Source organism: Sciurus carolinensis, chromosome 8, assembly GCF_902686445.1.
Source record: "Sciurus carolinensis chromosome 8, mSciCar1.2, whole genome shotgun sequence".
NCBI classification, from domain to species: Eukaryota; Metazoa; Chordata; class Mammalia; order Rodentia; family Sciuridae; genus Sciurus; species Sciurus carolinensis.
In genome coordinates this window covers 64,977,982-65,002,549 of record NC_062220.1, presented here as the reverse complement: position 1 = coordinate 65,002,549, position 24,568 = coordinate 64,977,982, and the positions used below count along the sequence as shown (strand labels likewise).

The following is a 24,568-nucleotide window of genomic DNA, read 5'->3' as shown; positions in this document are numbered from 1 at the left end:
TTGGTGGTACTTCGCCTCTAGCTAGGGTTGTAGACAGTGGCAGGGCCAGAGCCTTTGGAACCTGCCCAGCTGCCTTGCATTCAGGTTTTGTCACGGATTTGGAGCAAGTTATTAACCTTTTCGTTCCCTCCCTTGTGAAATGGGGATAATTTTTTTTTGCCTCTTTAGGTGGTGTTAGGCTATAGGTCCTTAACCTCATTTATTCCTGTCTATAGCTTGTGTCCAGCACAGAGCTACAGTGTAATGACTTAGCATTACATCACATATGTGTATATAGATCGATCGATAGATAGCATTGAACCAGTGGGGATTTTGAAGTATGGGAGACCAGTAAACCGCTATGAGTGGCCCCTTTCTACCTGTCTAAACTCGGCTTGGGTAAGAGGAAGAAACATAATCCTTCCTTTTGCAACAAAGTGACTACAGAGGTCTTTCCCTGGACCCTGCTTTACACCCACCCACCCCGCCCCAATTTCAGGCAAAGACAATTTCATAGTCTCCTCATTTCTGTACACGCGGGTTTATCTGGGCTTGGTGGCAAGCCCAGGGTGGGTGGGGAGAAGCATTAAAACCTGGCAACCCCACTTCCCCATCTCCGGATGCCGCAGGGCTCCTGCCAGCCGTCCTCTGTTAAAAACGTGCTTATGGATGATTTCACTTCCCGCAGTCTCGTGTGCGGCAGCTCATTACTACCCGCTTCATCACTGCCGTCAGCAGCTCCCCTGAATGCCTTCCCCTCCCCCCATTTCAGGAACATTGGCCATAACTGACATTTAAAGGAAATAAATATGGACTTAAAAAATTATTACACCCATCTCCGCCTGAAGAAACCAGTAGCAATGAATAACAGTCCAGCGAAGAGTGCCTGTCGGGTCTGAGCTCCGCCAGCCCTTCGTGCCTCACAATTCCCTACACCCAAGCAGCACAAATCACCATTTCCAGGCACCACTCGAGACTGCCAATTCCGCTTTCGCTTAATCTCATTTTAAATCCGGCTACAGATGAGGCTCTGTTGCTGCAGCGATGAGCTGGGCGGGGGACAGCGGGAGGGACGCGAGGTCTGGCTGGGAAGGGAGCGATGGGGGCCCTCGCGGTTCCGGGCCGCGGGCGGATCCCGAGACCAAGTGCGGATTGTCCGGGCTGCTAGGCGGCGTGCCCCGAGGGGCGCAGGGCGCAGCCGGCACAGACAAAGAACCCGCGCTACCACCGTCCCTTCCGCCCCTCTTCTTCCCTTGCGCATCCTCCCAGAAAAAAAAGAGGGAAATCTAAGGTCCATAGAGGCTGCCCGCCTCCTTTTGCTCTTTAGAACAGCTGGGCAGGAGGTTTCCTTTCCCGGGGGCTTTCACATCACTCACAGTAGATTCGCGGGCTCAGTGGCCCCGACAGCGCCCCACGTCCGGGCTTGTGCCCCTCCCTGCCCTTCCGTTTGCTAACTGGGCGCGGGCCCGGGGCTCCAGGGAGGCAAGCGTCCCGTGCCTCACTAGGTGTTGCCGAGAGAGCCCGAGGGGGCGGGGGACGGGCGGGTGCGCGCGCGCTGGGCGGCGCGCGGGGGCGGGGGAGCGACCGGGACACGTGTGGCGGTGGCGGGGGGGACTCGGCGCCCGGGGCTTTAAGAAGGTGTGGAGGGGGGCGGGCGCTTTCCCAGGCCTGGCCGAGGGGCGTCGCGCAGAGGCGGCGGCGGCGGCGGCGGCGCACGGAGGCGGCGGGACGACGCGCTTTCGGCGCCAGCAGTCCCAGCCCCGCGCTCCCGCGGCTCAAAGTAACTTTGGGAGCCACCGTCTCCCGTGAACTTCCCGGCGGGGCTCTTGTCCCCAACCCGCTCTGCTCCCGTCCGCCGCTTTCTCGCCTTTCCTCCGCGTGGCTCCTCGGTCCCGGCGTCTCCAAAACTGGATGAGCGAGCGGCGCGAGGGGCGCGCGGCGGCGGCGGCGGCGGCGGCGGCATGGAGCGCAGTTGCTGGGCCCCGCGGACTTTCCTCCTGGCAGTGTTGTTGGGGGCGACGCTGAGGGCGCGTGCGGCGGTGGGCTATTACCCTCGCTTTTCGCCCTTCTTTTTCCTGTGTACCCACCACGGGGAGCTGGAAGGGGATGGGGAGCAGGGCGAGGTGCTCATTTCCCTGCACATTGCGGGCAACCCCACCTACTACGTACCGGGACAGGAATACCATGGTAGGTACCACAGCATCTTCGCGCTCTCCGCCGCCCAGTTCGCTCGCGAGCGCAGCTTTTTATCCCCTTCCTCCTTCGGAGGGGCCATTTCAACAAGAACCATGACAGCCCTTACCCAAGCGTTGCGCTCTGTTGGGGGATAGAGAACAAAGTTAGTGGAGATTGGAGCCTTGAGTTGGGCTTTATTCTCCACCCCTTACACACTCCCCTAACACATCTCTTCTTAATGAGCTGGTGTTTGTGCCGAACGCCTGAGAATTAGTGGGGGCTGATGTCTTTCCCCCTCACTCTTCATTCTTGCAGCTGAAACGTTGAGTGAACCTGCACATCTTCCTTTCTTAACCCTATTACTTGGGTTTCAGACCTTTGTCCTGCTCCTTGTGCCCTCTCGTGGGTTCTGGGGTGGCGTTGAGGCTGTCACTGTTCTTTGCCGACAGGCTGGTGACAGGTTGAAGCGTCCCGGGCTGTGGCTGCCCCATGTCACCCGCCTGCCCTCTTCGAAGTTCTGGCTCCTCAACAGCCAGGATTCCCTCTAGTTCCATTCAGTGTCAAACAGCCCTCCTGAAATGGAGCGGCTGCTTCCAGCTCTATTCTTCTTCAAGTGTCGTTTAAAATGTCAGTAATTGATGATTTTTTTCTGATTTCTCTCTTTTAACATGGTGCTTCTTGTTAGCATTGTCTTTTTGATGTCTGTTAATGACTTTGTCTTTTATCTAAGCAGCTTTATTTTCCAGGTAGGGGCTGGAAGCCCCTTATAAAAAGAGGATCCCTTTTTAAAAGGGATCATTATGCAGTCCTTCATCAAGGTGAAACATTATTGAAGAAGTAGCATTTACATCCAAGAAATGCAATTTCATGTAGTGTATGTATTTTTAATATTTTAAGCTACAAGTTGAGGAAAAACAAAAATACTATTTTCTCTGGGGCTTCTGAACATTTCACTTCTATGGAGCTTTTAAGTAGTGACAGGCACTATTTAATTAGAATTTCAATGCAAAAGTACTTATGCCCAACCAAATAGAAACTATCATCTAGTAAGATCTTGTCATAGTTTCTTTTCCTAATAAGCTAACAGGTATTGACATGGCAGAAGGTAATCTGTGGGGCGCTGGAATGTCAGATAGACATGCATGTAAAAATTATAAAAATCCTTTAGAGTTTTCTATTTTTTTTAAAAAAAATATCTAGTTTAAAATTTTAACCTAAATAAATGCTTCCTTGAGATTTACAACAGTACTTTTGCAATTTCCTGTGGCATGGTGTCAACCTTGTGTGTGGAATTTTAGAGTTAATTTTGGAAAATTCTCTGTAACTAGCCTTATCTTTCATAAAAGTGATTATTGCACTGTCTTCCCAAGAAACATCTAGTGCTTTTTTATGGTCATGGAAATCTTTAAATTGAAGGACCAGCCAACATGATGGCAAACCAGACCTAACTTGAAGACTGATTGAGCCAGTCCTCACTTAGTGTGACCCTTAGCAAAGGTGTTTGCCTGTTATTACTTGTAAGTGAGAGTGACAGGTCACTGAACTAGGGCTAGTGTAAAAGGAACGATTGTCAGGATGTGATGGAAGACAGTGTGATGATACAAAGCCTTATTTTTTTTTCCTGTTTTTAGCATCCTTTGTAGAGTACGAGTATATAAAACTGAATAAAAGCATCAAAATATGCTATAGCCTTTGATTTTAGTCTTGAGTTAGCAAATGAACTTAAGAGTTACTGTAATCATATCCTTAAGTCTGATAAAGAGCCTATGTTATAGAGTAAGAATAATACTTAAAATAGGATATTCTTGGGGGGAGGGTCCCAATTTCTACCTCTTTTCTGCCAATAAAATAAGTAGAGAAATTTCATTAAGTTGAAAGGTCAAATTATTATTAACTTTGAAAATAATGTCAAATTTTAAATACCTGTTACCTGCTTCATCAAGCATTTAGATTTTGGAACTGTTGGTAGCTGCAGGCCTTCAGTAAGAGTTTTTCCTGTAAAATATTCTAAAGGTTAGAAGAAATTGTTTAAAAATGAAATAATGCCAATGTGACTCTTACTTTTAGACTTTTGGAAATTAATTTTAAAAATTAATTATATAGCATCTATAAGAATTGACTTGCTGATAGGAAAACTTAACCTAATATACGGTTATGGTTAGCTCATTTCAGTATGTGACAAAAATGGAAGGCCATTTGGCCAAAAAAATCTACTTAAGCTAAGAAATCTGTAAAATGTTAGCTTGAAAATTGATTTCTAACTTTCTTAATCTTTTAAATGTAGCAGTTATCCTGGAAAAATCAGTCCTATCTATAATTTCCATTAAGCTGAGCATTTGGATGAATGGTATTTTGGGTGGAGAATTGATGGTTGTGAGCCTTTTTTTTTTTTTACTAGAAGGAATGCACTGAGATAGAAGTGGTGGATACAACAGCACCTAATATAGGCCATTATCATAGATCAGTTGGCTACCCTCTGGGACATGGTCTGTGTGACAATCTAGAATAAAAATGGTTCAAAATTGTAGGTCCCATTTATTTAAAGATTTCTGTAAGAAATCTTTGACACAAAGACAAAAATATAGTACTAAAGAATGTGAAGTTTGTTAGTCTAACAGAATTAGCACAAATTTCAAACGTTAAGTAATATATCCATCTATTTGCAATTTCGGTTGCTCTGTCAACTATGTGGATACATCTAATGAACTCTTCCTTTGTTAATGAAATGGTATCATTTGGTATCTCTTTTCATTTTCCTGTCTCTGTTAAATTCTGTTGTATATGACTTTCTTGTGGGCATTGTTACTTATGATGAACTATGGTATCTTTCCATGAATATACCACAAGGTAGGAACTCAAGAAGTATCATGTATATCATGTTGAATTAGAAAGGCCACTTGGCATTTTGGGGGACACAAATCCTAACAGCTCAATTTCTCCAATGTGGTTTCCAGGCTCCAAACCAGAATTTTTTTTCTTTTTCCCCAGAAAGTTGCAAGTGATGAGAATATAGGAAACAAAAACCTGGACCATCCAGTTAGGTAGCCATTTCTCTTTCCCAGAAGTGCCCCATGCACTGTTTCTCTCCTAGGGAACAGCTCAGTATTGTGAAGGGGGAGGGTTGGGTTGAAGCCTGTACCCTCCATCTCCCGTGGCAATCCCTCTTCCTCACCTGCACCCTCAGGTCTATACCTGCCATTTTTCTTTGCAGTTCCTCTTCCTGGCCTCCAATTAGTCTGTAGTGAATGTGACTCGTCAGTGTTAAATTCTTCCATGGTTTTACTTGAAAACTAGAATGATGTTTTTCTTCTTTTTGCTTAAAAAAGATATCGTTGGTATCACTGAGGAGGCATATATTTTGTGATAGAAAACCCCTGAAACCATTTCAATAAGGACCACCCTCTCTCAAGAAGGACTTTACTCAGTCACCATCAGAAAGGAGAGGTCATTCCTTAGAAAATCATTGTGTCTGAAAGCCAAACATCGGTAAACGAATCTACCCAAATACTTGAGCTTTGGTGAGACAGTTTAGTAGAATATCCACATGGTCTAGAATCCTTGTCACTACCATTGCATAAAGTGTGGCGAGTATTCATTAACAGTGAGCAATATGCTTTGAAATAGTGACTGAAAGGGAAAATGATGTCTTGAGCTGAACTGAATTGGTGATATGGCATTGTGCTTTAAAAGAGAGATTTTATTGTATTTTGTAAATCTAGCAACAATATCAGTAGTCCTTTTATTCTACATTTTCACTCCATTATTTAAAAAAAAAAAATGTGGGCAGGGGAGGGCAATAATTTTCCTACTGCGAAAACTGAACATTTACCTTTAAAAAGGCATAATTAGAATGAGGATTAAGGGTTCTTTACATATGTTCTGAAATCAACTGGTTGCTGTTTCAAAAATCACTGTTCAAAGGAAGACCAATGTAATGACCTTTCAAATACAGGAGTGATATCTATGTCAGACATATTTTTGAAAATATACTCCAGATTTAATTGCTTTCAAAGGAATAATTTTATTATTTGAATTAAATTAATCTGCTATGGCTAAAATAGCTACTGTTGATCAGATGTTCAGATGTTGATCAGATATAGTTGTTTGTCCTTTATATATTTTACATTCTGGAATCACCATATTTAAATTGTTAGAATTATTTGTCAAGTGCAGTTTATAAGTGAACTGCAGAGGTGTCCAGCTGCTATATGACTATGAAAATTGGGCATTTTAAAGCATTTTGCTCTACTTGTCACATATTTCATCTTACTCTGTACAATTTATTCCAAACATATTTTACTGATGTGGTTCGGATTGTTTCTGAAATCATAAATCTTGCCTCATGTAATTTATATTCTCTCTCTGTTCCAATTCTAGTCTTAAACTAGGTCTTCAGAATCTTAATTCAAAACATCTTATTGAAGCACAATTTTTTACTTCATTCGTAGTACTACAGTACTAGAAATCATTTAATTAAAATGCTTCCTTCCAACTTTTGTGAACTTTATTTTTAATAATATTTTAATTTTCATTAAAATATTAAAGAATAAAATGGAGCAGTTTATTGCAGTCATGAGTATACTTTTCTTAAACAGAACTATCTTATTCGAATACATTTTCTTTTTAAAGATAAACTGAAATTGATGGATAGTTTAATAAGATTTTTGAAGTCAATATTATTTTAAATTCTCCAGAAATTAATTTTATTCAGTAGAAAATATCTAAAAATCTATCTTCCTCTTGAGAATTGGTAAACTTTATAGAATGATCTGGGAGTCTTATGTCATGAATTATTTAGGAGAGTTTGCATATTAAGCTACAATTGTTTGATTATTTTTCTGATTATTTAAAATGCTACTTTGAAATTTAGTATGTCTTTAAATCTTTATAAATAGTTGCTGATATAATAACCCTTTTATTTAAAATAGCTTTTGCATTTGGAAAACAAAAATTGAGTGACCAGTATATTTTGGATATTTACATTTAAAAAATTTTTACATATACTCAAAACAAAAATATAAAGTTCTTAGTCTTATGGAAATAGAAACAGTGTATTGCCTTACACTGCATTAGGAGAAGAAGGAATGTGGTGCATTAGATTGGAATGGTAGGTTCACTATGAACAGAGTGAACAGTGGTTTGTGCTATGTCTGAGTAATGACATATCATTCACAGAAAAGGAAATGCATTTATATAATTTGTGTTTCAAGAAACACTGGGGTTGTTAATCCATTCCCTCCACCTGATTTAAGAGTCATTAAAAAATAACCGAATCATACCATTTTTATCTCATCAATTTATTTATTATTAGTAGTATCAGTACAAATACTGATACCCAGAAGTGCTTTACCACTGAGCTACACCCACAGACCTTTTAAAATTGTATTTTAGTTTGAGACAGGTTTGCCGAGGCTGACCTTGAACTTGTGATCCTTCTGCCTCAGCCTCCTTGTGCTGGGATTGTAGGCGTGCACTACCACACCCAGCAATCTTATCAGTTTTAAACAAAACCATTTTTAAAAACATGTATTTACAATTTGGGATTTAATTTTCAAATATGAAGATCCTAGGGTTAGGGTTGTGGCTCAGTAGTACAGTGTTCGCCTAGCATGTGTGAGGCACTGGGTTTGATCCTCAATACCACATAAAAATAAATAAAATGAGAGTATAAAAAGTACAATAACATTCAAAAAATTCCTATATGACTGATTAAACACAGGAATGACGTATTTAAGAAAAATTTCTTGACTGTATGAACATTCCCCATGAACTGATCTTCCTTTGGTGTCAGTGTGTGGCTTAGAGTAATTTTTGCCATGTCATTCACCATGCCCATCTCATTGAAGGCAGAGCTTCTGAAGAAGTGAATGCTGCTCCTGTTGGATTCTTAATTATTTTAAATGTGTGCTTCTCTACTATTTTAGAGACACTTTTTTCCTCTTCTTTTAGTGGTAGGACCCAACTATAGCAAATTGATTTGAGGGTATATATGTGGCAGATGGGTGAGTTTGTACAAAGGTGCAAATAAATGTTGAAGTACAAAGCCTCTGTAATCATCCAAACAGCAAAGGTAAGACAATTAGATAGCCTTGAGTGCCACAAAGAGATAGTTATTGGATCTCAGGCTTTGCAAAGTATGCTTTTAAAACCCTGGATATCTTTTAATGTTGAATCGGATTTCCATAGAAAAACAAAACTTTTCATTGAAAACAAAATACAATTTTATTGATTAAAGGACTCCTAAACTGTAGGAGAGCTGATGCATATTTGAAATAGCTCTCATTGTTGACATGTACAAACCAAGGGGTGTGAGAAGGACTTGATGCTAGTTTACCAACAGTGCTATTCTCAGCGTTTCCTTCCACCTAGTTCTTGCTCTCTCCCTTGATCTCTCTTCCTCATTTTTCATTATCTTTTCTGTTTTTCATTCCATGCCATGGGCCCCTGCTTTCCCTCTCTTCTTCCATTTACTTTTCTGCTTCACACCTATTCTTTTTTATTTATATTGTCATTGTCCTCCTCCTACTCATCATCGTTTTGTGGTATTAGAAGTTGACCCTATGGTCCTGTGCGTACTAGACAAGTGCTCTACCACTGACCAACATCCCCAGTTGCTTATTATTATATTTTTTGAGGCTGGGTCTCAAACCTGAAATCCTTCCACCTCAGCCTTCCAAGTGGCTGGGATTGTAGACATGTGCCATTGTTTGCTGCTCCTTTTAATTTTTTTTTATCTTTATCTTTTTTCCCTTCAGGCTTCCCCTTGTCACCATCTCTACTCCCTTTTTCCCTTTTTAACATGAAAAATGTCACTGCATTTGTATAAACTATTATATTGATTTGCTATTTGCAATAACTGAAGTGGATAAGTAGGCTTTATAATACATTCTTAAAATATCAATTTTATCTTTCTATGATGTACATTTGCTCATTTTTCAATTTATGGGTTAGTTATTCTTTATAGAAAAGTGGTTCCCTCCTCCTCCTCCACTACAAAATCTCTCAGAAGAATTTTCAACCCTGAAATTGTTTTAGTTCTGAGTTAGCTGCTTTCCTTTCTCTCAGTTATGTGGCCAAGCTATAGAATCTGAAGTTTGTGCATGGAAACAAATAAGGCAGACGTGTTGTAGAAATTAGAAACTGCACATTGAATTAGTTGGAGTCCAAAAGACAACTCAGTTTGGAGATATCTTGGAAGTGTCAAAGCTCCAGGGTTCTTCTAGTACATGGGTGGGGGCCAGTCTTCGTCATCTCACGTTGTCTCATGGCTTGCTGGTCTCATTGGCAAAGCTCTTAATTGTAGTTCTGTAGCTACCAACATAGTGATGCTACCATTTTCAGGTTTCTGGCACTTAATATACCAATCAGGGAAGGGGTCAATGTGGAATAAAGCAAAGAATGCTAGCTTGGGAGTCAGGGAGGAAAGTGTGTTGCTTTGGTAAGTACTATAATCTTTATTGAACATAATCTGTTTCATTGTTTTGTACCATGTGAGTTCTAATGTTTATTTCAGCTCAAAAATTCAGAGATTCCATTAGCAAGAGCTCATATTTAGCACACCGAAGAAGTCCAGAGAGGTACAACAGTGTAGTAGGAAGAGGTCAGGCTTTTATAGCAGACAAACTTTCGTTCATAGCTGACTCTGCCCTGTTAGCAGTGTGCCTATGGAAAATTAACTATCCTCTGTGATCCTGTTTCCTCACTTTTTTTTTTTTTTTTTTTCCTATTTGTGATGCTAAGGAACAAACCTCAGGCCTTGTGTATACTAGGCAAGCACTCTGCCACCGAGCTACATCCCTAAACCCCCATTTCCTCATTTCTAATACAGAAGTAATATTTGTCATATTTCAGAGTGGCAGTTACTAAAAAAGTCAATACATATAAAGTACCTGACACACACAGTAGGCAGTTAATAGTATTTATCATCTGATTCATTGGCCCTACTTGAGATAAAGACAGACTATACAGATAACAGCTCCTCACCCATGTTTGTTCATTTTGTGCCTTGTCAATGTAGGGCACATTTGAAGAGAAATTTTACATTGATTTCCTTGAGGAAGGTCACAAAAGTAGAAAAAACACGTATTACCAACTGTGAATGATGAAAAAGTGTTTCCCATCCAAGACTGATATATGACTTGCCTATAGTTATAATAGAGTTAATTAGTATAGTTTTGTCCAACCAAATCTTTTGTTAACTTAGCCAATTCCTAAGTCAGACATTCCTATTCCTTAATTATTTTTCTTGAATTGATTGGTTATGATAAGAACAAAAATTTGTGTGTTTAGGTGGAGGTCTAGGAGAAGATATTAAGATAAGTAAATACAGACATAAATTTAATATATTTTGTCTACAATATATATTTCTACAAACCTATGTAAAATTACTTCAAAATACAAACCTATTTCAGCCAGAATTGGAACTAAGATTGATTTTGATAGTAGACCCCAGAGTGTGCCTTAGTAGACTGCCTGGAGAAACAGGTTCACAAGTCATCAGGGGGTGAACTGGAAGTCTAGTTCATTTACAATAAAAAAAATATGCTAATCAGGATAAAAGCAGTAGCTAGCACAATCTGTCCATTGTACCAAAGTTGATGTGGGTAGAAAGTGACCACTATTAGTAGGTTGAAGGGAAGTACAGAGTTAGATGATCTTAATGGCAGATTCCAAAATTCATTTTATGTCAGCTGGTCTTGTTGGCATCTTCTTCTGTAGAAAATACTAGAGGAAGATCGTCCTGTTTCTAGGCTTCATACTGCCTCATTCTGTGGCATATATTAATTGTCATCTACCCAGGCATCACTAAAGTCCCTCTCTTACTAATTGATTTTATTCAGATCAACAGTGTGTCCAATTTAAAATATCTCTTGAGACCTCCTTATAGCTCCATGTAATTCAGTGATATTACAGTGTAAATCAGTGATGTAAAGTCTACTGATTGGAATCTTTGGGAAGTTCTTGATATAATTCATAAAGGGAATTAAAAAAAAAACTCAGAAGCCTTTTTTTTTTTTTTTTTTTTGCTGTATCCTTACCTATTTTGTCCAGCTAGAAAGTGATACAGTCATCTTTTAACCTTTTGGATGACAGCCACATACTAAAGGTGATGGATCAGAAGTTTAGAGAAATCCTGGATCTTTATTTATATCCTCAGACAGCTATACCAGCCTTGAAATAATTTTTGGAATTCCTGTATTGTAAGGAAAGTTACTCATGTTAGGTCATATTTCTGTTATGTGCAGCTTAAGTAACCATAATTAATATGTATTTTAAACACACAAATGACCCAGTTAACCTTCTCTTTTAGATCAGTTACAATTCTTGTATCAAGCTCTGAATTGCTCTGGTCCTTTCATAGGATTACTTTTGGTAATCTTGATGGAACTAAGATGTTTTCTAAGATACTTTTGACAGTAAATTAAAATTTATTGAATCTTTTTAAAAATTTTTCAAAATGTCCCATAATGTATGCTACTTCTGCAGGTGGCGATCATGGTGCATTTCATGTGAACTTTTCTAGTTATGCATTGAGAAGGCAACCTATGCCTGACTTCTAATTTCTGGAGTTTCTCATGTACTGACAATTTATGCTTGTTAGTGTCTGTCAATGAATTTTTATTTCTTGACTCTCCTATCCCTGTAAAATGCAGTATCACCAGATGTAAATCCTGTTGACATTTAAAATACATAGATGTGTGACACAGTTGTAAATGTGAGCTGCCTAACCTTAACCTTGTTTGTTATTGCTGGCTCAGCCTCCAGGACCAAATCCAAGTTTGTCATTTTTCTTGCTTGTAATATATTGACAGAGGAAACAGACGTTTGGTCTTACCTGAACATGTAGTATTTTAGTTTAGGCAAACTGTGTTGTGAATGTTGAAATATCCTATGATCATAGCTTCAGTTCTTTTCCACTTCCTTATAAACACTTCCTGTACCCTCATCCTGCAAAATGTTATATGTCTAGTGTTTGTGATGGAGGAATATAAGAAAGTTGGTTCTCAGTTCCTAAAAAAGTGGGTTCACAGTCCTGTTTCAAGCACTGATACAAACTGAAAGAAGTCAGCTCACAGACTTCTGAATAATGAATTACAATAATAGCAAATCCTAAAGTACTACTTAATATATACCAGGCATGGGTGTAAATGCCTTACATATAGTAATTCTTATAATTCTCTCAGAAACATTTGAAGGTAGGTATTTTTTATCTCCCTAATATGGATGCAGAAACCAAGTCACAGGTAAGTGTTTTGCCTAAGATTGCAAAGCTTCTGTGTGGGAATTCTCAGCCCATCTTGCTCCAGAATCCATAATCCTATGCATTTATTTTTAGAAATGATGATTATTCTGGAGAAGGAAAATAATAAACAATTTAAGTAATTTCAAGAAAGAGAAAACAAAAGTAAAAGCTAATTCTGTTATTGACTCTTTAAATAAGATTGCAAAATCAAACCAGGAAGATTACATCTGTGTCAAACAAGGCTGGAGTTTCACCAAGTCCATAGTTCTTGACTAGACATTGTCTTTTAGATAAAGCACAAGCAAATATATCATCTAACTTATAATCATCTGAAAGTGCCTTTGAAATATGATGATAAAAGTACAAAAAAGTGATTTTCAAATTTGTTTGAATTTATTTTTAACATTTTGAGAATGTAGTTTTTTTTTTTTTTTTTTAAGATTTTAAGGTGAATTATAGAAGATTGTTCTTTGCTTCACTAATAGACCTTGAATAGGACTTGAATAGGACCCGAGTATAAGAAGAGAATTAAAAATTTAGAAAGGAACATTTTAAAAGATTTTCACTGAAGTTCATCTGTTTGTAATATATTCCATTCTTTAGGAAATCTTTTTGATGTTATCAGCCTGTGAAACTGACTGATGTAGCATACAATGAAAGTCCTTGGTGATAACCCAGAGTTTTCTGAAACGTCTGACTTGTTCAGTACTCAGAAGTCCTGCTCATACAGTGACATCAAAACCACTGGAATAACATTTACTTTGTACTTAACTTTGTAGGGTTATTTTTTATAGATTGATCGGGTCTTTAAAAATCACTTTCTGTTGAGCTCATTTGAATGAGGGGGGAGAAGACAACCTCTAAGCATGCACTCAGGCCCTTGCCTCCAAATAATTCACCTCCTGCCATGGAGGGAAGAACTCAGCACTAGTCTTCAATGCTACCAGGTAAGGCTTAAAGCATGAGGGGTTGCAAGACAGTGTCTAGTGAAAAGAAGCAGGATCTGCTCTTACCTCATGCTTCCATTAGTATACAGATGCTTCCTGATTTGTCACCTTTGTAATTGATCCCCAAGTTTGACATCAGATCTGAACCAAGATCCATTGATCCCTGGTAGAAGTAAGATCAGAGGGCAGAGGACAGATTCAGACTGACAGATGCCTCCTTAGAACCTATAGAGGGCCTCCTGTTTTCACTAGGAGAGAAAAACTTTCATCATTGAACTTTAACAATTCCAAGAACTTTGAAGCTTTATAAAAATGTCACCAAAAATGTAGAAAAGTCCCATGTATAGATGTTTTCTTTTTTGTCCTGAAAGACCAGATCAGTTCTCCTTCTCTCCTTCTCTGATGAGCTGTGCTAAGTTGTAGCTCTACTAAATCTGTGAACTCAAGATTGGCTGGGTAGGAAGCCTTCAGACTGTTACCTAGTGATGTGACCTGAAGCAGGTGTAAAATTTTTAGAGTAATTCTTTAAAATATAAATGGGTCACGCCAGACTGTTCATAGAAACTGAGGCAGACACCTCAACTCCACATAAATTATGGAATATTTTAAGCATATAGAAAACTAAAGTAAATGAGGATCCAAAATTGGTATCGCTAATGAGTACCCAAGGGATAGCCATCTGTATTCATTGAAACAAAATGCAAATACTCTGGAGATCAGACTCTTCACAATTGTTAAAATAATACTTATTGCACAGTACATTGCACAGTGATTTCTGTTCATACAAGTTGGTTCTGTCCCAGCTCTAACAGTCCTTCCCAAGCATTTCTACAACATAATGAGCAACAGGGACACTCAGCAAACTTGTTAGGATAGGAAATCTTGAATGAGTTGTGTGCTTGGTTGCCATTCTGTAGAAACAACCATTAATAGAATGCTATTCAGCTTTTAAGAACATCTTGTCATTCAGTGTGGATAAACCTGGAGGATGTTAATGCTAAGAGAAATAAGTGAGGCACAGAAAGACAAATATATGATTTCACTTAGATGTGGAATCTGAAAAAGTTCAGTTTATGGGAGTAGAATGTTAGTCATCAGAGGCTGGAGTGGGGGTACATAGGTGTGGTGGGGAGATGTCAGTCAAAGGATACAAAATTTCCTTCAGGAGGAATAAGTTCAAGAGATCTGTTGTGCCACATGGTTTCTGTAGTTAGTAACAATATATTGTACACTTGTTATAAAATTAAAAAATCAGGGCTAGGGATGTAGCTCACTGCTGGAACAGTTGCCTAGCGTGTGTAAGGCCCTGGGTTTGATCCTCAGCTCTGCAAACTAAGGGGAAAAAAAATCAAAATAAAAAAAAAAAAAGACATTCATTATCTTGATTAAGACAAATGTTTTCAGAAAATAAAAAGAATGTTGTGAAGGAAACATTTACAATCAGGATGCAAATGTGGGCTCTAAACTCTATAAATTTTTCTTTTTATTTCCCTTGGAACAGTGACCTAACTTGAAGTCATGACTTTTTAAAGATTGTAGGGCTGTGCAGTTTGGAGAGTGGCAAACATGTGAGGGTACTCTGGTAGCCAGCAGCAGAAATCAAGTCTGGCTAACGTGGGCTAAAGAATTAAATAATAGAAGGTGGGTTAGATTGGGAAGGGATATCCAAACATGGCAATGATTCCAGTGTCTCAGGGCAGAGTGTGGTGACTGCGGAAAGCATCTTGGTGGCCCTGAAGTCAGGATGCCTTCTTTCTGATACCTTTCCTTTCTTGTGTTGGTGAGTTTTAGATTTGAATTCCTCAAGCCACAAATCTCTGTGGCTGGGGTGTGGCAGAATTGTCCTCTTGTCATCCATAAAGATCTAGCCTAAAAGTGATTTGCAGTTTGTAGCCTTGTGAAAATGTCATTCTTGCTTCTGAAAGTTTCACAGTGTAGTGCAGATTGCCTGACTTCATAAAACAAACAAACAGACAAACAGATTTCTTGGGATTCTGTTGGCACCTCTTCACTTCAGACCATCAGGAATCTTACCCTTAACATCCTGCAATGGTCTGTCAGGAGTGAATGAGTGTGCATGCCTTTGCCTTCACAGAGACTGTAGAAAAACCATCTCTGCATTCACTAGGAAAATGTCAAAATGCCTTTCTCAGACAGGACCAAAGCAGAACTTGTCTCAGATGATCACTCCTTCTTCTTTGACACACTTTCACCACCTGGCTTCTGAGACTTCATGCTCTGGCTTTCCTGTCTCCCTGATTGCTGCTTCTCAGCCTCCTCTGCTGTTTGTCCTTCTTCCTGACTGTATTGTTGGTGTATTGTTGGACTCTCTTCTCTTTTTTGTCTACACTTTATCCCTGGGGATGTCATTCATTCTAATGTTTTACCTGCCATCTTCATGCTAGTGACTCCCAGATGACTTTCTGATTGTCTTGTGCCTGCCAATCTTACCACCCACCTAATACCTCCACTCTGCTGGCTGAGGGAGCTTCTTGTTTCCCGGACCCTGACCTCCCCCACACCAGCTCCTTCCGGAATGCCCCCTGCTCTATTAATGGCAGCTCAGTCTCTGTAATTGCTCAGTCCTTGGATCTTTTTTCTCTAGCATTCACATTCAATTCATCACTACAGTCTTTCTGGCTGTATATGAAAACATACCCAGAATCTGTCATTGCTGCCACTGCCCCTCATCAGGATAGGACAGTAGGCTCCTCATCACTTTCCTTGCTTCAACGCTGGTGCTCCTTTTTTCTAGTTTTGAAACAGCAACCCCAGGGATCTGGTTAGAACCAGAATCATCTCACTTCTCTGCTGACACCTAAGGCAAACATTCTTCCATTTTGCCTCAAGGAGCCCTGGTCTTCCTCTTTTCCCAATGAGCCATTCACTTTGTCATTTTTTACCAATGAGTTTGCCAGAATTTCAATAATAAATTATATGGAAATTTTATCTATAGCATTAGTTGCTCCCCATCTCTCTTTGAGAAAAAGATAAGTGCTCTATAAGACCTGGCTCTGCTGTCCCTTTCCTTCACTAAAACTGTGAGAACTTTTTTGTTCTTTAAATGTTGTAGGGACTCAGTCCCACCTCAGGGCCTTTGCACTTGCAATTCTTCTATTACATTGTCCTTGCCTAGAGAGCCTAGTGCTTTTTCTCCTCCTAATTCAGGTCTGTACTCACATGTCACCTCAGAGAGAGGCCTTCCTTGACCACACTATTTAAAGCTGTGATATTCCTTTTCCCTGGTACTCATATCCCCTTTAGTTGCTTTATTTCTCTTCATATGGTGCCTTGCACACAGCAGGCACTTCAACATTTTTATTTAATGAATCTGTGAATGAAAATAACACTTGGTATCTCTGTCTGAAATCTGTTATTGTCAAAATTGTCTGAAAGTGATATTTCTAAAATAATCAAGAGAATTATTTATAAAGATGGATTTGCAAGGATGATTTCTAAACTTTGACCTTTTGAATCCATGATAATGATGTTTTTTTAAAAAAACTGAAAACCATATTTCTGCTTTTCCACCCCCTCCAAACTTACAAAATTTCTCATGACTCTGTGAGACGATACAAGGCTATTTATAGTATTTCATTGGATTGGTTTTACTTTAACTATATGTTAGCATATCCAACAAAGTTCTCATAGCAATTAGTGACTGCAATTATTAATAGAAACTATAATAGATTAAGTTCTTATTCCCAGAATCTTCTCTGTGCTGCACCATAAATAAATCTGAAGCAATCTTGATGAATGGGTAGCTAGTTTGTATTTAAATTTTCATCTGAATGGGAATAAATAATGAGAAGGACAGAAACTAAAATAGCTTCCCTCCATACTCAACAGATATGAAGTAACCTTAAAGGAAATATATAAAAATAGAAAGTAAAAGTTTCTCCAAATCATCCATCTTATAAGAGGAATGTACTTAAACAGTAGTAAGGGTATGGAGGAAACAGTAGCTGAGAATTCTGGATCTTCATTAACCTGTCACTTACTGATGGCCTATGAGTTGAGAGGGTCAGAGGATCCAAACTTGTGTGTATCATGATGAATATTTCCAGGATTTGTTGAGTGTTTTAGGAACATTCAAATTTTATAGATGAGAAAGAAAAACAAACTCTATTCATATTGGTATAACTTGATTTATGAGCCTTTAAAGTTGGAGGAGATGACTGGTGTCCCAGTGACTTGGGGAGGCTGAGGTAGAAGGATTGCAAGTTTAAGGACAACCCCAGCAACTCACTGATATCCTGTCTCAAAATGAAAAATAACAAGAACTGGGAGCGCACACACCTGTAATCCCACCTATTTCGGAGACTGAGACAGGAGAATCACAAGTTCAAGGCCAGCCTCAGTAATCTAGTAAGTCTCTAAGAAACTTAGTAAGACCTATCTTAAAATAAAAAAATTTAAAAAGGACTGGAAATATAGCTCAGTGGTAAAGTTTCCCTGGGTTCAATCCCTAGTACCAGACTGGGGGCATAGCTCAATGTTAAGGTGTCCCCAGAATCAGAACCAGTGTGTGTGTGTGTGTGTGTGTGTGTGTGTGTGTGTGTGTGTGTGTGTATGTGTGTATGTGTACATATAAATATATATGTGTGTGTATATATATACACACACATATATATATATATATACACACACACATATATATGGAGCTGTAACTCTTAGGGATTTATGTAGGTGGATGGCATACATGCTCAGGGAACAGACTGAGAGTTTATTTCCAAATTTTGCACTTTCAGGTCAGTGACCTCATTTTATCTGTTAAATATTTTGCTTATTTTTCAATTTTAAAAAGGTTCCTTTTTTCAGTACTGATTCAAAGAGCTCTTTATTTAATATTAGTAATCCTTTATAATATATGCTGTAATTATTTTTCCACTTTTCCTTTATAGTTTGATTTTTATGTAATAAAATCCACTTATTGTTTCCTTTATACAGAATGAGCAGGACACAGTATTTACTAGTACTGTCTTTGGAATCAGACATGTCTGGATTTTAGTACTGACTTTGCTACTTTTATTCTTAATAATTAGTTCACCTTATCCATGTTAGTTATGTGCTGTAAAACCTCTGAACACTAAATTAGCAAATGCTGAACTAATCTAGGATAAATGTAGACTTAGATTCCTGTGAACCTGTATACACATTTTCATCAGTTGATCAGTACATAACTGTGTTGTATGTGTGTTTCGTTTTAAGAACAACTTGTTAAATATATATGGTTGCTTCAGTGACATTGAACCAGCAGCACTGTGACTGAATACCTCCAGCACACTCCTGAAGGTATTGTCTCTGGAAGCCACATCGCTGCCTTCTAGTGTGTAAGACACACACTAACCAGCATTTTAGTGCTGTGTTTGAAGGCCATTTTAAATAGTGAAAACATCAAGAAAAAGCACAAAAATGCAAAAAATGAGACTCTAGCTTGTGCTAGATTGTGAAGGGACACTTGTTTACTGTACATGAGCTTAAAGAAGGCAGCCTTGTTTGACCTTGGCTAGAGAGGTTTGTTCCGACAATCAGTGTTTTTTTCCTGCTCTTCATGCACATGTTCACAGGTGACTGAGAAAGCACCATGGGTGTTGATTTTGGAGTGTATGTCTTATGGGCCATTTCTAGTATGTAAGAATGTTACTGATTTTTAAAATGTATTTTGTACCTAGGGATCTTATTGAACTCTCTGAATGTTTTTGCAAATAATTTTGGGGTTGATTTTCTACATCCATGGAAGTATCTTGAAGGGATTTGAAATGAATAGGGCATGATGGAGGAAAAGGGCAGGTTGTATATAATCCAGAAAGGGCCACAACAATTTCACAACTTACTGAATGAAATTTATTTCCAATAGGTCCTTAGGACATGAAATTTTAGAACATTTTAGGGCATGAAATTTTAGAATTCTTTTGTTGGAGGAGTTAAAAAAAAGTTTATTAATTTTATTATTTTTTGCAGGGGCAGGGCAGGCCCTGGGATTGAACTGGAATACTCTACCACTGAGCTACATCCCTAGCCCTTTTTATTTTTTATTTTGAGACAGCGTCTTACTAAATTGCTGAGACTGCCTTAAACTTGCAATTCTCTTGCTTCAGCCTCTTGAGTAGCTGAGATTATAGGTGTGCACCACCATGCCTGGCCAATTATTAATCTTAAAAAACTTATCTCTTGTGATTACAAACTCCTCTATTTATGGATGGGAAAAATAAGTATGGTAGCATTATGCACAATAGGTATGATACAACAACAGCAGCAGCATTAATTGAGCTTTCACTGTGTGCTGAGTCTTTCTATAAATGCTTTGTGGAATTAACTTATCATTCTCAGGAGAACCTTTACAGGTAGATGTTAGTATGATTTCCATTTTATAATGGAGTTAATGGAGATGCAGAGAGGTACTGTAAGCTATTAAATATCAAGTTAAATAGGTTGTTTCTTTCTCATCATTCTGAAATTTTAATTGAATTTATTAGCTTTTTATATTTCAATAAACCATGACAGCCCTTATCAAATTCTTTTATATGTTATAAAGTTTTATCTATATTTTATGGTTATTATTAGCAGAATGTAAAAATTTGACATCATTTAGCATTTTTTGATGGTTATTTTTAAAAATGTCTTCTCTTGGGTTCTGTTTCCATCTTTTGAAACTGGCTCTTAATAGTCCAGTGCCTCTTATCCCAATTTGTGAATGAATTGCAGAAATAGCTTAGTGAAAGGAATTACTAAATGGTTATAGCAGATTTGAAAAAGGAAGCAGTAATATTCTTCGCTTTGTTGGACCTTAGTTGAGATTTAATTTCTTCTTCTTCACATTTACTTACCTTTCTAAATTTCCCTATATACTTTTAATTTTCCTTTTTCTGTCCCCTCTCCTTTTCATTATATATTTCATTTTAAAGATGATTCTTCAATTTTTCCTTGTCTTCTGTCCAAATAAAACATGCAATTTGGAATGGACCATGTTAGTAATTACCCCATTGCTGCAGACACTGTTTAAATTACCCTATGACAATGATTTCATCTCATCTTGAAGGGATTGGATTAATTTTTCAAGGAAAGTGGTTTATTTTTCTTTTTTGGAACTAGGGATTGAACCCAGGGGTGCTTTACCATGAGATACATCCCCAGCCCTTTTATTTTTTATTTTGAGAGAGTGTCTCACTAAGTTGTCCAGGCTGGTCTCAAACTTGTGATCCTCCTGCCTCAGCCTTTCAAATTGCTGAGATTATAGGCGTGTGCCACCATGCCTAGCTCAAAAAAAGTGTTTTTGATGTCTCTTCCCACCTTGCTTTTCTGCTGAGGCAGGTGAGGGTGGGCTCAGCTACTCATTCTGTCACGTAATGAGTTCCTCTGATTCTCCTCAGTTGTTTCTCACAGGCCATCAACTGGTCCTCAGTAGCAAATGCTGGTGCCTGCAGACCTGGATGTCAAGCTAACTGATAAAAGGACCCTCTGTTTCAGGCACCACTCACGAGATAATTCATTTGACTCTTCTTCCAGTCCTTTTATTTCTGAGGTCACATTAAATAGAATTTTAAGTCACCCCTTGCTTTCAGCCATATTTGACAAGTTATTTGCTTGTCAGTTACATATAATGTATCATAAAGTACTGGTTAGCCTCCCAAATTTTGTTTTCTAATTGGAGAAAGAAATTTTATTTCCACTTAAAATCAACAAACATTTGTATTTTCTGTAGAGTATTCTGGTTGGTCAGTGAGATAAAATTGTTTGCTTTTTTCCTGCCTTCCCTCCAAGGAGTCTGTCAACTGGTTTGAGAAAAATATACTCAAAAAATAAAATCAAATTGCAAATTCAAATTCCAAATAGTTAATGCTATGATAAGAAAGTGGCACAGGCCACTTGAGCTGTCAAAAGTTTAAACAAAGGGAAGCTCCTCTGGCCTAGAGTGATCAAAGATGGCATAGGAAGAGACCTTGAAGTTTAGGATTCCGATAGAAGGAAGGAGTGGGAAATAGTACTTAAGGCCTAAGGGTTGGGGTAAACACAGGTGTGGTTGTACAAACGTGTAGGAAAGGTGACCAGTGAGTGGAACAGCTAATAGCAGTTTAGCAGAAAGGCAAAGGATGTGGCTGACTGAAAGCAGGCTGGGTCTGATGACGGAGCCTTGCACACTCAATGGAGGCTTTCTCTTTCAGTCTGTGGGCAGCAGGAGGCACTGAGAGTTTTTAATTTCCTGCCAGGCTATCACATGGAACCTAACTAAAGAAAACGCCTGTTCCCTCTGAGAAGCTCTGCTAGGTGTGCAGATTTGGGGTTCCCCTGGCAAGCACAGACAACTGCCTGAAGCAGCTGGTTATCACTGAAGTAGAAGATGTCAGCACCCCCATCCCCAGTGTCCGTGGAAGTGTTTTGATTTCTCATGGGATCACATAAAATGGACTGAAATGTGGAGACCTAAGGAAGGAAGGCCAAATGCTAGATCGCTAGTCACTGTTGAGAGGAGGCAGCCTGATGAGTGAAGAGTGTGGGTTTTGTATTTGGTGTGAAAGTGTTTGAATCCTGCCGTTACCATCACTCAATCTACTTCCCTTTCTGTAAAACAATGGTGCCAATCTCTTAGAGCATGTGAAGGGTCTATCCTGTTATCCAGCACACAGTAAATGCTCAATAAATGTTAGCTATTACTAGAGCATTAGCGAGGAATATGGCTTCAAAACAACCTCATGGGGAAGTTAGACAGTTATATATAGGTATAGGGACAAAACAGAAGACAGAATCACCAGTGACCCCCAGTGTCTGAGTTTAATTGAAGAAATGATAGAAGCAGTGGTATTTTGCAGGAGGAGTAGTTTTGGAAAGATCTGCAGGTTCCTGTGTGAAGTTGTGGATTCATTTGGCACGTTATTTTCCTTCAGGAGAAAGATGTGGGAGTTAGTCTCAGACAATTAAAAAGGGCATCTTGTTTGGTTTGTTTATTTAGTGCCTGTATTTGGAAAATAAAGTTACCTTAATAAATTATAGTACTAGTTCTGGAACCCATATCTCTAGTCTGAGCCATTCAGCTCTATGTTATAAAACAAAATCATGCCAAGCTCAGTAGTGCACACCTGTAATGCCAGCTACTGAGAAGACTGAGATAGGATTGCAAGTTTAAAACCAGACTTGGCAACTTAGACCCTGTCCTAAAATTAAAATGAAAAGGGCTGGGAATGTTGTGGTATGTGGCTATTCATTCAATTCCCAGTACCAAAGGGAGGGGAAAAAATCCCCAAACCAAACAGAATCATAATGATTTTGTTCATATTTTATATCCAATTATCACAGTCTCTATGCAAAAAATGAAATCATTTAATATTTCTTAAGTCTGAGTCTAAAGTTTCAATGTGGTAGGAATAATTCAATAAAATATTCTCCAAAAATTAAATGCTGTGGACTTAAGTGCTTTGTATTTCTAGATTTATAGGAAACAAAGGACTTTGCTGTTTTGGCAAAAAGAGAATAGATCTGGGAATTGGATTGATCCAAGCAGGTATTCAGGGAAATATGCAAATAAATTTGTTATCATTGCCACTTGTGTCAACATTAATTTTCTATGCCTAAATGGATTTTTTAAAATAGCATCTTAGCTGATAAGATATGAGGGGACCAAGAACCAAAATATGTGACAAGGTCCTGATAAAAATGCAAAAATGATGGTTTCATTATAGTGTTTCCATTCAAATACATGATTTTATGAGTATGATGCTATAATATTCAGTTTTATTTATTTAAATTGTTATTTTAAAAGGCCACATTATAATGTATTTTCTACCTAGTATGTTGATGAAATTGCTCAGGGCAACCATTTTCTTTCTTGTAGACAAAGACATTTCATTGATTTTTGAGTTCTGAGTCCTTTTCAGCATATATTATGTTATATTAATTTATTATATTTATCTTATGCACTTTGTGCTAGGTGGCCTATGAATATATTTACAGGCATCGTTTTTTTAAAATCCCTATCATTTTGATTTGAAAATAGATGTATTAAGGTAGCAAATTTGAAAAATCTTGACCTCAAGGTTTATGAAAGAACTAAATGTTCTCTGGACATGAGTTTAAAAAGCATAGTGAGTTTACAGGAAAATGTGTTTTAATAACATTTCTATATATAATACTACTTTACTTTTTTATAGTGTTTGGCAGTTTTCCATATTGCTTTATATAAATTATTTTATTCCTCACAATAAATCTGAGAGGCAGCATTTTTATCCATGTTTTTGAGATTACAAAACAAATTCAGAAAAAGTAGATGACTTGTCCAAAGTTTCATTTAACCTGTAATGGAGCTGGCATACATGCCCAGGTCTGTGGCTTCAAGGTCAGACTACATCTTCATGGCCATGGACATATCAAGGTGGCTTCCCTCAATTCTACTCAGACTCACTTTACAGAGGTTTAAGCAAGCTAGAGTACTTGAGAATCCTTTGGGGAACCTATGCTTAAAGATAAGTGAAATAGTAGACGTTAAGTGCCTCATGTCAGAAATTGTATTTTTTACTTTTTTATTTTGAGATGATCAAAAGGGAAAAGCAAATTGAAAATTTTTAATGACTTTACACAGTCCAAAATTTTGGTGCAATTATTTAAATAATTTAATGGATTGCCGGAAGTGACAATTATAGAAATTATAGATTTTGCCCTAACTGAGCCATCTGGCTAAGATATTGTCTCTGTAGGTGACATCAACAAGTGGTGGTGGTTGGTACTAGTTGGGAGACCCCATTAAGATCCTTTCTCTGCAGGCCCTGGTCTAGTAGAAGGACACATGAACTCTTTCGAAAATTGGTTGTAATCCTTTTTATCTGGTCACTTTCAGACCATTATTTGGGAAATTAATTGTGTATATGTTTAGATTAACATTGATTATAGAAGGAAACCTTTATTTCAATTTCTTTTGCATCTCTTTTGAATAGCATAATAAATAAGTCTGCAACATCCAGATTCAAGGAATTAATATCTCTATCTTTCTTCGTTATTAGTAGTCAAAGAGTTTGATTCCTGTATCTACATCTTGTAATATTAGTGTCACCTTGGGTGGCAGATCACTTAACCTGTCTGTACTGTAGTTGTCTTCATCTGAAAAGAGACCTATTATTATCTATTTGACAGGATTTTTTTCCCCTTCTTTCTTTTGTATTTATAATGAAATAGTTCAGAGATTTTTTTTTTTTCCGTACTGGGAATTGAACCCAGGAGTACTTTATACCTGAAA

At 38.3% G+C, this 24,568-nt stretch overlaps 1 protein-coding gene across 3 annotated transcripts in view; it reads left to right on the top strand.

The window, feature by feature from the left end:
* The first annotated feature begins 1,656 nt into the window (after nucleotides 1-1,656).
* Reln (reelin) overlaps nucleotides 1,657-24,568 on the top strand; it is a 461,189-nt gene continuing 438,277 nt past the window's right edge. For all 3 annotated transcript variants that reach the window (XM_047560479.1, XM_047560477.1, XM_047560476.1), the window contains exon 1: nucleotides 1,657-2,166. In XM_047560479.1, coding sequence (XP_047416435.1) covers nucleotides 1,941-2,166 — 226 coding nt within the window. In that variant the 5' untranslated portion in view covers nucleotides 1,657-1,940. The remainder of the gene's footprint in view (nucleotides 2,167-24,568) is intronic.